This window comes from Eschrichtius robustus, chromosome 6 (assembly GCF_028021215.1).
Source record: "Eschrichtius robustus isolate mEscRob2 chromosome 6, mEscRob2.pri, whole genome shotgun sequence".
Taxonomy (NCBI): Eukaryota; Metazoa; Chordata; class Mammalia; order Artiodactyla; family Eschrichtiidae; genus Eschrichtius; species Eschrichtius robustus.
Genome location: NC_090829.1, coordinates 12,640,844 through 12,656,348, shown reverse-complemented (window position 1 = coordinate 12,656,348; position 15,505 = coordinate 12,640,844). Strand labels below are relative to the sequence as shown.

Below are 15,505 nucleotides of genomic sequence, written 5' to 3'. Positions count from 1 at the left end.
GCCTACATTAGAATCAGCCCCTTCTCCAGGGAGCCTTAGTTCCTTTCATTGACAAACATTATTCGGAAGTGTCATGGCTTTAAGGCCTTCACCACAGGCTGAGTTAAGGAATATATACATATATGCACAAACACATATCTGTATCTATTTTTATGTTTATCTGTAAATATGTTAAAAACCATGAGTCCATACTGAAGCTGCCAATGCCAATCTAACTCTACAGAAGTTCATTACAGCCTTTTCCCTTTCCTTATCTGGAACACTTTTCTCTTACAGTGAAAAACCTGACTTTCATTATCACCATTATATATATTTATTTGCTCTAATCTAGAATACACAGAGTAGTTCTGGAGTTCTAACCATATCACTGTAAAAAAAAAAAAAAAATCTAACTCAAGTACAGTATTTGTGTACAGTTCTGTCTTTAGTCTCAAGTTTGTTTATAGTTCTTTTGTCAACAGCCTTATAGAGTCAAAACCCTGTATTCCTAAATTACTTAGGTTGGTTCTTCCCATGCCCACCCTTCAGTGTGGTTATGTTATTCATTTGAAATATAGTTAGGTTCATTTGTTTCTGTTTGTATTATTCCATTTGGGATTTGGGGCGTATTTTTTTCCCATCCTCTCCCCCATCCTTGTTAATCTTGTTTATTTGAGTATATAAAACATTAGTTTAGTTCTAACAGTTAAAACTACCCAAAACAGGTAAAATCAGTGAAGTGTCAAGCCCTCTCCATCCTTTCAATCTCTCTGTACCCCACCCTCTTTATGAAACCAATCTCATTTCTAGTGTATCTTTCCTATGTTTCCTTCTGTTCAAATGAGCATATGTGTGTATATTTTCTTATTTCCTCTTCTTTTGCTTAGAGTAACATAACCTATATAGATATTCTCTCTTTCACTTAACAGTATATCCTGGAGATCAATTTATCAGTCAGAGTTCAGTTCAGATATCTTCCTCATTCTTCCCATAGCTGTGTACCACTCTGTTTTACACACACACACAAACACACACACACTACATACACCATAGTTTATTCAACCACTCTCCTACAAAGGAGACTGCACACAATGACCCATAAATAACCCTGCATATGGAATTTCATATCTTTGGAGTTGTACCTTCAGGGAAAATTCCTACAGTTGAAACTGACAGGTCAAAAGGCAAATGCATATGTAGGGCTTTGTTGCATATTGCCAAATTCTCAAAAAGAGTTGTACCAGTTTGCCTTATCAGGAATGTACAATATGTGTCTGTTTCCTCATACCCCTGCCAATAGGATGGACTGTTATACTTTAATTTTTGTCAATCTGACAGCTAAAACATGGTATCTCAGTGCACTTAAATTTGCATTTCTCTAATTATGAATTTAAAATCATTTCATACGTTAGGGGCCATTTTCATATGCTGGGGGGGGGAGGATTATCCTTAATGTATTTTGATCATTTTTCTATCAGGTTACTGTAGTATATTCTCTCAATTTTTAAGAGTTATTTATATATTAGAGATCTCAGCCCTTTATCTTGATACAGTGCAGATATTTTCTTCTAATCTATCAGCTGTCTTCACTATATGTTTTTTGCCACGCAAAAAAAATTTCATTTTAATGTAATAAAATTTATCTATCCTGTCTCTTACTTTCTTTGTCTCTTGAGTCATTCTTGAAGACTCAATATTAAGAACATATTTTAAGAGCTAAAATGCCCAGTTCCATGAACTATCTGGTACTCAATAACTAAGGGCATAATGACTAAATATTACATGAGGTAGAACTTAGAAAGTAACTGCCAAACTTAACAATACAGAATCTTTAAAGAAAAAAACAAAACAGTATGTCTTGGTCATAATTATAAAATTCAATAATCTACCTCACACAATATACAAATATTAGATCAAAATGGATCAGCTACCTAAATATAAGTACTAAAAGCTATAAAACTCTCAGAAGAAAACAGAGGATCAATCTTCATGACCTTGGATTCTTGACAATGGACTCTTAAATAAGACACCAAAAGCACAAGTAACAAAAAGAGAAAAAATAGATAAACTGGACGTCATCAAATTTTAAAACTTCTGTGTATCAAGACATTATCAAAAAAATGAAAAGACAACCTATAGAATAGGGGAAGTTATTACAGATTATTTATCAATAAGGGTTTAATATCCAGAATATATAAAGAACTCCTGAAACTAAACAACAAAAATACAAAAACCCAATTAGAAAATGGTCAAAGGACCTGAATAAACATTTCTCCATTTGTGTATGTATAAATGGCCAATAAGCACATGAAAAGATGTTCAACATCATTAATCATAATGGAATGCAAATCAAAATCATAATGACATACTACTTCATATATACTATGGTGGCCAGAATTTTTTTCTTAATTTAAAAAAAAAGGAAAATGAGAAGTGCTGGTGAGGATGCAGAGAAACTGAAACTCTTGTTTATTGCTGATGGGACTGTAAAATGGTGCAGTTAATGTGGAAAACAGTTTGATGGTTTCTCAAAAAGCTAAACATAGAAAAATCATATGACCCAGCAATTCTACTCTCAGGTATAAACCCAATATATAATTAAAAACAGAGACTCATATTTGTAGACCAATGTCTAACGCAATATTATTCACAACAGCCAAAAGGTGGAAGCAACCCCAGTATCCATCCACAGATAAACAGATAAACAAAATGAGGTATATACATACAATGGATTACTATTCAGCCACAAAAAGAAATGAAATTCTGATACATATACAACATGGATAAACCCTGAAAATATGCTAAGTGAAATAAGCCAGAAACAAAAGTACAAATACTGTATGAGTCCACTTACATGAAATATCTAGAATAGGCAAATTCATAGAGGCAGAAAGTAGATTAGTGGTAACCAGGGGTAGAAAAAAAGAGAAAATGGGAAGTTATTATTTAATAGGTACAAGAGTTTCTGTTTAAGGTGAGGAAAAAGTTTTGGAAATACACAGTGGTGATGACTGTAAAACGCTGTGAATGTAATTAATGCCACTGAATTGTAGACTTAAAAATGGTTAAAATACCAAACTTTATATTAAATATATTTCACAATTTAAAAAATGCTTCGCACATAAAAATATTCCAATGATGTTACCATCCCTTTGAATCTAAAGAACTAGGTTATGACATTTACAAATTAACCAAGTGAATCTAGTTTATTACTCTGGCACACATTACTACAAATGTATGCAAGCAACAGAGAACGTTGATGGTTTGGTCAACTCCCTGTAGCTGAAACCTGCAATGCAGACTACACACACCATGGTCACTGTAACATCCTCAAATACCTAAGAGCCTAAAGGTAAAGGTTTGTTCTTCATGCATTCCTAAGACCTGAGTCAAAATGCAAAGGTGAAGGCTGTTCAAAATGAAAGCACAATCTGAAACAGTGGTTTCCATCAAAGTCCTGGTATTTCCTCCCCTAGTTCTATTCTTTCCAATTAAGTGTTTTATTGATAATTTAAATCTATCCACTCAATCTCAGTTTTTGCCTCACATATTACAACTTTCTCCCTCTTCCAAGGGAGACATTTTCATTGCCATGCTTATCTACTAATTCACCGTTACCAGATGGCTACGTACTTTCTTAAAATAAAAAATGTAAAAATAGTAAAGAATATGACAGCTACAATCCCACCAACCTCCCTCTCTATATATCTAGTTCATTATACATTCAATAATGTTTTACATGGTGGCAACTGTACTTTTTTCTGAGCCATTTAGTCAATGTTTAACTCTGGTATTAGCTGGCAGCCCTCTGGCAATTCCTCTAACCCACGAGACAGAATTCTTCTTGGTTCTTTCCTCCTTTCTTTGACAGATATTTCTTATCCCATAATGACACACAGCAGTAAAGAACAGGATCACTGACCCTTTTCAAGTTTACCGGTATTAGCCATATTACCTCCAAGTTAAAAAAAACCTCCAAAATGTACACTTCTTTGAACAAAAGTGCTTCTTAAACTGCTTTATAACGCATATTTGTAGCTTTTTTCCTGCAACAATGCCGTTAAAAAAAAAAATCATACAGATTCTCCTGCCAACTTTCATCCATCTCATCCCAAGTTTTAGCAGACTTTTTTTAAGTGTCCAAGTAAAATAAAAGAAGTGTTTCATTTTAATTTTCAGCACACAGAACTCTTTTTTTTCTTTAGTATCGTTAGTATTTGACATAATCATAATACAAATAAACAACAATGAATATGTTGTACTATTCTATATAACAAAGTTATCCTGTTGTAGGAGAGAGACTATAGAAATAATTCACTGTTTGTAAGTTCAAACTGGGTTCAATACACACAGAAATATTTTTCTGGCCCTGTCCATTTAATAATCAAAAATTCTTGCCTTCAAAACTATGTGGTATAAAAGCAACTATACTCCAATAAAAATTAATTTAAAAAAATTAAAAGGAACGTGAATTCAAGAAAAAAAACCCCAACTATGTGGTATACATAGATTTTAGATAGCAAAAGAGAAGTGAGAAGACTCAAGCTTTTGTCTTGCTACTGAGAACTAATTCACCTTAGAGCCATATACTCGCCTGTTTCCATCTCAGTTATCTAATTCTCAAACCCTTCTCAAAAAAGAAGCAAAAAGGAAAAAAAAAAACCAAAAAACAGGATAAAGGATTAAAAGCTCTTTCAGAAGGTGTAGGTAGATACACTCCCCTTTCCACTGCTTTTTCACCACTTAGGTAGGCTATTTAGTTCTCTTAAGATTTAGCATTGGATCATTATTTTTAAAAATATTTTTCATATTCATAATAAAAATTTCAGCAGTAAAATAATGCATGCATGTCTTATAAATATGCAGTTGTTTTCCATGCCATAAAAGTTGTTTTGTTTTTTTTAACATCTTTATTGGAGTATAATTGGTTTACAGTGTTGTGTTAGTTTCTGCTGTATAAGGAAGTGAATCAGCTATATGCATATGTATATCCCCATATCCCCTCCCTCTTGCGTCTCCCTCCCACCCTCCTTATCCTACCCCTCTAGGTGGTCGCAAAGCACTGCGCTGCTCTCCCTGTCAGCACACAGAACTCTTTAAGCAAGATTCAGAAATAGACTCTGGCATTCATTCCCAACTGTTGTCTGTTGAATACTGTTGTAAACCATCTGTAATCCAACAGAGACTAAAGTCTTACATAAAATGAACCAATCCAAAAAAAGAGCTCACATTTTTAATATGCTGTCTCCAAAAAAAAAAAAAAAAAAAAAAAGCCCTCTTACCTAGTTAGGTTTTTTTTGTTTTGTAAAATCTACTACTCAATACTTTGCTTCTGCTAACCATGATGGTAGCTGCTTCCAAGGACACAATTAGGGGAATGAATTCCTAATCAGTACACACTAACAACAGCCATGTTTTGAAAAACCAATCCCCAACATGAACGAGAAGAGCAGGCAAGAAAACACCACTTTTGTATATGGATAATAAAAGATAAAGAGAACTGGGGGATCAAGTTACACATAAAAGCTAAGACATCATAGATTCAGTCTCCCACTTCATTAGCCAGACAACTTGATTTCTGCACTGTTATCAGCTGTTTCTTTTCCAAGCCAAAAGAAACTGGTACTGCAGTAATGTACAGTAGTTTTGAAAAGCAAAAAAAAAAATAATAATAATACAAGTCTAAGCTTTGACTAACTCCATTAAACAATCACATTCTAAGCCCAACCCCCAAGGAAATCAAAGTTCCTACCTCACTTTAAACACTCACAACCCATGAGTATCTCTAAATAGGAGACCATAAGAATCCTATTGGCTATACTTAAATATTTCATTGCTTGACACAATTAAGTTTGCTTTACATGCCCTAATAATGCTGCCTAACAGAGGATACAAGAATGGTGTATCCTCTATTATTAGTAAGATATATAACTGATACATTTAGTGACAACTGAATTTGGACTGACTCAGAAAGCCTCAGAGATGGCTAAATAAAAAGTCCAAACCCACACCTCTGTAAGTGGCCTACGTAGGCCAAGAAGTCTACCACTTAGTCCCCGCCTGAAATACTTGCAGCGTATCTCTACAGACAAGAGGAACCAGGTCCAGCCTGCATGCTCGACACCCCACCAAGCTTCAGACCCCATTCATTCCATGAGACTTTTTGTGACAACTCCTCACAACACTGAACTAAATTACTCACCCCCTAGTATCCTACTTAGCTACCACAGCTCCTCCAAATGTCTTTATCCCTCCACTACAATGTAAATTCAATGGCTTCAAGAACTGCAGGCCACACAAACCAGTGTTGGCCATGCCTGGCACATACCTGGTTCTCAGTAACTGTTAAAAGGACAAATGAAAAATTAACAGACTTCTTTCCTAACCATTTCAACTAACACTATGTCCCTAAACAAAAACTGGACACTCCTATAATTAAGAATTAATTAATCCCTTTAAGTTCATACTTAAACTTTCTCTTTCCTGATCTATACTGGGGGGAAACCCTCTTGTCATCCAAAGTAACTAATGAGTCAAAGGAAGATTCAGTGATCTAACTGCTTTCACTTAAGTGTCAACGCTCTATTTGCTCCGTACTATAAATAGCTGCAGAACATTTAGATGGTTTTTACATTTGTTTATGTATAACTGGGCTTCCTTCTACTGAAATTCATGTTCCCACGCTAAAAATATGCCCTGGAGAAGAAAGGTGAAAGATACAAGAAGAATCAAAATTCTCTTAAGTTCCTCAGCATCTCCTTGCATAAACCTTTTATAACTTCATCAGTAACTCACATGTATGTTTTTAATTCCTTGCTTCAATTTTCATTCTTTTATTAAGGTATACTCAAAGACACTCCAAAATGATGCCACTGAACCCAAAGTGGCAGAAAGTAACTTCAAAAAGTAATTTGAATGAATTTTTAGTTGTAAACCTAATGGCTTTAGCCCTAAATTATAAAGAACAAAAATCTCCAGTTACGAGACTTTCGCAGTGCACTTTCATGTTAAAAGATGAATTATTGGGCTTCCCTGGTGGCGCAGTGGTTGAGAATCTGCCTGCCAATGCAGGGGACACGGGTTCGAGCCCTGGTCTGGGAAGACCCCACATACCGCAGAGCAACTAGGCCCGTGAGCCACAGCTGCTGAGCCTGCGCGTCTGGAGCCTGTGCTCCACAACAGGAGAGGCCGCGATAGTGAGAGGCCCGCGCACCGCGATGAAGAGTGGCCCCCGCTCGCCACAACTGGAGAAAGCCCTCGCACAGAAACGAAGACCCAACACACCCAAAAATAAATAAATAAATTTATTAAAAAAAAAAAAAAAAGATGAATTATTTGTCCTTAAAAGATCCACAAGAAATATGGTGTTTTTATTATTTTGAAGCTTTGAGTTTAAAAAAGTCTAAAATTCCTGATTCAGTATAATAGTTTATAAATGTTATCACAGTAGTAGTTGGAAGAGATATAACAGAAAAAGAGCTAGTAGTAGTAAGAGTAAGGCGATACAAAACATAGAAAGAAACCAAAAGGTAATCCTGGAGCTCAAAAGTACAATAATTGAAATAAAAAATTCATTAAGGGGACTCAAAAGCTGATTTGAACTGGCAGAAGGAACGAGCAAACTTGAAGATATGACAATGGAAATTTAGAATTTGAGGAACAGAAAGAAAAAAGATCGAAGTGAACAGAGCATTAAGGACCTGTAGGACACCAATAAGAAGGAAAAGACAGAGAGAAAGAGCAGAGAAAATATCTGAAGATATAATGGTCAAAAACTTCCCAAATTTGATGAAACATGTCAAGATAAACATCCAAGAAGCTCAACAACCTCCAAGTAGAATGAACCCAAAGGGACACACACCAAGACACATTACAATCAAAAGATAAGACAAAGAATCTTGAAAGCAGCAAGACAGAAGTGATTCATTACATACAAGGGATCATTAACGATATAAACAGATTTCTCATCACAAACTATGCAGACCAGAAGAAGGCAGACTGATGTATTTAAAGTGTTAAAGAAAAAAACTAAACTAAGAATTCTGTATCTGGAAAAACTGTCCTTCAAAGTGAGGAAGAAATTAAAGACACTCCTAGATAAACAAAAGTTGAGCGAGTTCATTACCACTAGGCTTGCCCTACAAGAAATGCTAGAGAGTCCTGCAGATTGAAATAAAATGACACATGACAGTAACTTGAAGTCATATGAAGAAACAAAGATTTCAGTAAAGGTAAATACACAGAAAATTATAAAACCTAGTATTGTTGAAACTTTGGTTTGTAACTCCACATTTTGTTTTCTACATGATTTAAAACACTAACTTTTTTTTTTCACACACACACACTGTATTTTATTTTTACAAGAGATAGACTGACACCAAGCATTGTAAATGGATGACCACAACAAAAGCAACAATGATTGCAATTACCAAACATGAAACACACTCATACTATGTCATAATATTGACATTCAGTCCAGTAATCCTCCACTGTAACAGCTCCCTTACTTTGCAGTGAAAATTGGTTTGTATATTCTTTGCCTCTGAGTCCTTGTGGGATTTTTTTTTTAATTGAAACAGAAAGTCACAAAAATTATAATCCTCCTCATCAGTTCACTCAGTCCCATGTAATTAATTTTTTTTTTCATCTTGATCTTTTGTTAGCACTTTATGAGTTCATCAGTTTTTCATTAGAGTTCTGAAAATGCTTATTCATTCAGTTCAGCAGTACAGTTACCAGAAACCTGTACTTGTCAGAGTCTTTTCCATTAATTCCTTGAAGATGAAACCCTTTTATAGGAACATATTTGCAAAAGCATCAGAGTACATCCAGAACTGTCTGTAAATGACAAAAGACTTAAAAATGACCACGGTTAAAGATTTGATGAAAGTTCATAATAATGCAATTGACAAGGAAATTTAGTTATTTCTGAGATATACATTTTAAAGTAATAACTAGAATTATGACTTGTAACATTATGCCAGAACATATAAGATTTTTAGAAATTTCTGAAAATTTCTGTAATGTCTGAAACATTTATATTAACATATTTCCATATAAATAACCCAATGAAAGTTTAGTATTAGTTGTTTTGTTTGTTTTTTTATACTGCAGGTTCATATTAGTCATCAATTTTATACACATCAGTGTATACATATAAATCCCAATCGCCCAATTCAGCACACCACCATCCCCACCCCACCACAGTTTTTCCCCCTTGGTGTCCATATGTCTGTTCTCTACGTCTGTGTCTCAACTTCTGCCCTGCAAACCGGCTCATCTGTACCATTTTTCTAGGTTCCACATATATGCGTTAATATACGATATTTGTTTTTCTCTTTCTGACTTACTTCACTCTGTATGACAGTCTCTAGATCCATCCACGTCTCAACAAATGACTCAATTTCGTTCCTTTTTATGGCTGAGTAACATTCCGTTGTATACATGTACCACAACTTCTTTATCCATTCGTCTGTCGATGGGCATCTAGGTTGCTCCCATGACCTGGCTATTGTAAATAGAGCTACAGTTAACATTGGGGTGCATGTGTCTTTTTGAATTATGGTTTTCTCTGGGTATACGCCCAGTAGTGGGATTGCTGGATCATATGGTAAATCTATTTTTAGTTTTTTAAGGAACCTCCATACTGTTCTCCATAGTGGCTGTATCAATTTACATTCCCACCAACAGTGCAAGAGGGTTCCCTTTTCTCCACACCCTCTCCAGTATTTGTTGTTTGTAGATTTTCTGATGATGCCCATTCTAACTGGTGTGAGGTGATACCTCATTGTAGTTTTGATTTACGTTTCTCTAATAATTAGCGATGTTGAGCATCTTTTCATGTGCTTCTTGGCCATCTGTATGTCTTCTTTGGAGAAATGTCTATTTAGGTCTTCTGCCCATTTTTGGATTGGGTTGTTTGTTTCTTTAATATTGAGCTGAATGAGCTGTTTATATATTTTGGAGATTAATCCTTCGTCTGTTGATTTGTTTGCAAATATTTTCTCCCATTCTGAGGGTTGTCTTTTCATCTTGTTTATGGTTTCCTTTGCTGTGCAAAAGCTTTGAAGTTTCATTAGGTCGCATTTGTTTATTTTTGTTTTTATTTCCATTACTCTAGGAGGTGGATCAAAAAAGATCTCGCTGTGATTTATGTCAGAGTGTTCTTCCTATGTTTTCCTCTAAGAGTTTTATAGTGAAAAACACTAACGTATTTTTTCATTAGGTTTTTGGACACACAATGTATAAAAATGTAATTTGGGTACATCAACAACTGAAAGGAGTGAGGGTGGAGATGTAGAGGAGCAGAGTTTGTATATGTTATTGAAATCACACTGGTATAAATCCAAATTACGGTGTTTTAACTTTACAATTATGCAACGCTCACAATAACCACAAAGAAAATAGCTAAAAATATACACAAGAATCAGGAATTTCAATGTTTCACTACAAAAAAACCAACTAAACACAGGCAATAGTGCAGGAAATAAGGGACAGAAAAGCTATACGGCATACAGAAAACAAATAGGAAAATAACAGAAGTCCCTCATCAGTCAGCCTTAAAAAGGAAGGAAGTTCTGAACTATGCTACAATACAGACAAACTCTGAAGATGTTATGCTAAGTGGAGTAAGCCAGTCACAGTACATGACTCCACTTATATGATGTACCTAAAATAAACAAATTCATAGTGACAAAAAGTACAGGTTACCAGTGGCTGGAAGGAGGGGGGAATAGGGAGTTACTATTTAAAGGGTACAGAGTTTCAGGCTGGGGTGATGAAAAAGTTTTGGAAATAGTGGTGATGGCTGCACAACACTGTGAATGTACTTAATGCCACTGAACTGCACACTTAAAATGGTTAAAATAGCAAATTTTGTTATTACTTACAATTTAAAAGAAATAATGTAATAATACCAAAAACCATTGACTTGTACATTTTCTTTTTATAAATTTATTTTATTTATTTATTTTTGGTTGTGTTGGGTCTTCATTGCTGCACGCGGACTTTCTCTAGTTGCCGCGAGTGGGGGCTACTCTTCATTGCAGTGCGCGGGCTTCTCATGCTGGTGGCTTCTCTTGTCACGGAGCACACGCTCTAGGCACGCGGGCTCCAGTAGTTGCAACACGTGGGCTCAGTAGTTGTGGCTCACGGGCTCCAGAGCACAGGCTCAGTAGTTGTAGAGCACGGGACTTAGTTGCTCTGCTGCATGTGGGAGCTTCCCAGACCAAGGATCAAACCCGTGTCCCCTGCACTGGCAGGCGGATTCTCAACCACTGTGCCACCAGAGAAGCCCGACTTGTACATTTTAAGTGGGTGAATTTGTATCTGAATTTACAGCTCAATAAAGCTGTTTTTAAAAAAACCTAGGGCTTCCCTAGATTTTAGGCTCTATCCGTTTAATACTCTATCAACAACTCAAATACCTAAATAACATGCTTATCCAAGATGACATCAACTCAAAAGCCAGAGAGGGGCAGCCACCTTGCCTCATAACTCAAACAAGCTTATCAGGCTAAACCAATGGGTAGAGGCCATATACCACTATCTTCACATTTACAAAAGCATATATATACTTTACTAAAGATAAATGTAAAAACCAAAACTCAAAAACCAACTACTAGAGCATCAGATGCTAAGGCTCTATACTGCTGAAAAGGTAAATAACATCTTAAACTGCATTATGAGAAGTACAACTTTTAAGCCAAGGGAGTAACAGCCCCAGAGTTCTATCCGATCCAACCACACCCTGAGGATTCTATATTCAGTATAGAGCAACATTAGGGTCTGCCCCAAAGTGTGGCACACTATGGTGACATACTATGGAAGTGAGGTCTTAAGAAGACTGGTGGAATAAGTTAGGAATATTTGGCCTAGAGAAGAGAATTATGAAGGGCAGTGCATGACCATTAACTGGACTTCAATAAAAGTTTCTAAATAAATAAAGGATATGGCAGGCACCTTCAAATATTTTAAGGCTGTTAAATGAAATACAACATTCTGCTGAGATTAAGGAAAGAACTAGTGTCAACAGACAAAAGTGTAGAGTTTCCAATCACCAAAAACTTTCTAGGAGAGAATATTGGTGATTTTTATATGGGGTGGGAAGTTGGTACCCCCGAACTCTAAAATTCGACAATTTGGAAAAGTGCAGGGAGATACCACTGCCTCCTACCATCTGTGGTACTAAGGTTTCCGACAATGAACCGAGGTTACTACCTCGGTTAAGGAAGATACTGTGAAATGGCTACCTTCCACACTGAACTTTAAGTTCCAGAACATGGACCCAAAGATCAGTGGCACAATCAGGCTCCAATGTAGACCAACACTTAAATATTCTTCATTTGACAAAATAAAAACTAGCACAATCGCAAATCCTATTTTTCTCCCATACTTAGAATATTTGGGAATGAAACAGTAGGTTCTAAATGCTATTAAATATTTGTATCCAAGAGCTAATTCTAATCCATTTTCAGTAAAGCAATACAAATCACACACCAAAAAAAAATCCATTTACCTCTGCAGAGCAACAGGGATCATATACAAAATAATCAACTTGAGAGAAAAGGACAAATCTTTTACTCCTAAACTAGTATAAGTTCTTAATTATATTACTAAGTCATTTTTAATGATTTTTTTAAAAAAAATAAAAACCTGCTCATTGTTTTTTAGAGTCAAGTAATAAGAAAGGGTTTAAAATAACAAGTGCGTCTCCCCAGTCCTACTGCCCGTAAGTAACCTCTGTTAACTCTGTGTATACTGCCAGCCATTTCTATGCCAATATGTTACAAGTTTTGTTTTAATTACAAATGGAACCACATAACCACAACTTGCTTTTTTCACTCAGTACATCTTGGACCTCTTTCTATTTCACCACACATACTGATCTGCCCCATTTTTGTGTAATGGCTCACAAAGCATTTCATTATATGGGACTGCCCCAGTTTAACTAGTCCTCCTGATGACAGTCATTTGGGTTATTCCCATTTTTGCTATTATAAATGCTGCTATTATATTTATGTTATAAATATACTATATCTTTATACAAATCTCTTTATATGCTTATCCAAGTACAGATACAAGATACATTCCTGAATGTGGAATTGTTGGATGTTATTTTTTATTTTGACAGCTATCACTAAGATGCTCTCCAAAGGAATTGTGTCAAATGAACTCCCAATATCTGTCAGGAGCTTCTATTTTCCCTGCAATCTAGCCAAGATTAAGCATAACCACATTTTTTCATCTTTGCCAGTCTGATGAGTGGAAAATGTTATTTTAATTCTCATTTCTTCATTACTGAAGTTGGGGACCTTTTCATATCTTTTGGCCTTCTGCAACCTTTTTCAGTGAAACATTTGTTCATGTCCTTGGGCCATCTGCCCCTACAAGTTACTGGCTATTTCTTGTAGATATAAAAAGCATTCTGTAGGAAGTAGACTTTTGTCATTTGTTTCAAGTGTTTTTATCATTGGTTTACAGTTTAGCTACTTACTTTTTTTTCTTTCTTTTTAAAATTTTATAAGATCAATGTTTTGCATTATGGTTTTGGGGTTTCATCTCATACTTAGTTTTTATAAAAAGCCTTTCTCATTCCAGCTTTACATTTTTTTTTTTTAACCAGAAGTTAGCTAACTGTCCCTCCACCATTTATTGAATGATTGATACAGCTCCCCCCAACCCTGCCCGCCAACCACTAAGTAAGTTATTCTCTGGAGAAGAGGGCAAAGAAGGAAGGAATAAAATATTACTAACTCAAACTTTTAAAGCCATTTTGTTCAGTTACCTAGAATAAAATGACACCCAAATGTTCAAGAAGATCTTCTTATGTTTGTACCTATGTAAGAACATTATATCCTTAAAGTGAAGGGCAAGTCGGCGCAATGCCTATGAAAATTCCAACTGCCTTTTTTATAGAAATGGACAAGCCGACTGATGTGGAAATACAAGGGGCTCAGAATAGACAAAACAATCTCTAAAAAAGAAGAACGAAGTTGGCAGACTCATAATCCCTACGTTCAAAACTTAATACAAAAGCTACACTAATCCAAACAGTGTGGTACAGGCATCAAAACAGACATAGATCAATGCAACAGGACTGAGAGTCTAGAAATAGATCCATACGTTCATGGTCAATTGATTTTTAACAAGGGTGCCAAGACAATTCAATGGAGAAAAAAACAGTCTTCAACAAATAGTGCAGGGATAACTGGATATTCCATGCAAAAGAATGAAGTAGGACCCTCACCTAACACCATATATGAAAATTAACTCAAAATGAATCAAGTGAAAGCTATAAACTATAAAATTCCTAGAAGAAAACACAGATCTTTATCACCTTGAAGCAGGCAGTGGTTTCTTAGCTGTAACATCTAAAGCACAAACAGCAAAAGAAGAAAATAGATAAATTGGACTTCATCAAAATTTTAAAAGTTTGTGCTGCAAGACACAAAAGAAAGAGAAAAGACAATCTAAAATGAGAGAAATATTTGCAAATCCTATGTCTGATAAGGGTCTTATAACTGCTGCAGTAAACACCTCTGCACAAACCTGTTTGTATGCCTGTGCAAGTCCAGGTATAGTACATACTGTTACGCAGGATCCAGAATACAGAGAGAATCTTTATAACTCAATAAAAAACCAAATAACAAAATCAAAGGGGCAAAGGATTTGAATAAACATTTCCCCAAAGGTATGCAAATAGCCAAAAAAGCACATGAAAGGATGCTTGATACCATTAGTCGTTAAGGAAATACAAATCAAAACCACAATATGATACCATTTCATACCCCATGGAATGGCAATTTTTTAAAAAAAGAAAGAAAATAACAAGTGTTGGAGAGGATGTGGAGAAATTAATCGGAGCCCTCAACACACTGCTGGTGGGAATGAAAAAAATGATAGAACCTCTGTAGGGGTTCCTCGATAAATTAAACATAGAATTACCATATAAGCCAGCACTTCCACTCCCAAGTATACACCCAAAAGACTGAAAACATATTCACACAAAAACCTGTACAATAATGTTCACAGCATTGTTATTCATATTAGCCAAAACAGTAGAAACAACCCAAATGTCCATCAACTGATAAATGTATAAACAAAATGTAGCATAAACCATACAATAGAATATTATTTAACCAAAAAAAAAAAAAAAAAATAGAATGAAATGATATATGCTATAACATGGCTGAATATTGGAAACACGCTAAAATGAAAAGAGTCAGACACAAAAGGTCACATATTGTATGAATCCATTTACATGAAATATTCAGAATAGGCAAATCCAGAAACAAAAAGTGGATTAGTAGCTGCCAGGGTTGGGGAAAGGAGAGAACAGGAAGTGATTGCTAATGGGTAAGGGGTTTCTTTCGGGGGTGATGGGAATGTTCTGTAATTAGATGAATGCATAATCTTGAGAATATACTAAAAAACACTGAACTGTGTACTTTAAAATGCAGATTTTACAGTACATGAATTATATCTGAAAAAAGAAAAACAGTAAAGGACAGGATGCACAAAATAA

At 35.4% G+C, this 15,505-nt stretch overlaps 1 protein-coding gene across 5 annotated transcripts in view; it reads right to left on the bottom strand.

Moving 5' to 3' along the window:
* ATP2C1 (ATPase secretory pathway Ca2+ transporting 1) overlaps positions 1 to 15,505 on the bottom strand; it is a 104,505-nt gene that overhangs the window by 74,310 nt on the left and 14,690 nt on the right. For 2 of the 5 annotated variants that reach the window (XM_068545900.1, XM_068545899.1), the window contains exon 3: positions 9,330 to 9,487. The exons of the other annotated variants lie outside the window; for them this stretch is intronic. In XM_068545900.1, the coding sequence (XP_068402001.1) occupies positions 9,330 to 9,487 (158 nt within the window). The remainder of the gene's footprint in view (positions 1 to 9,329; positions 9,488 to 15,505) is intronic. 5 annotated transcript variants of the gene reach the window in all.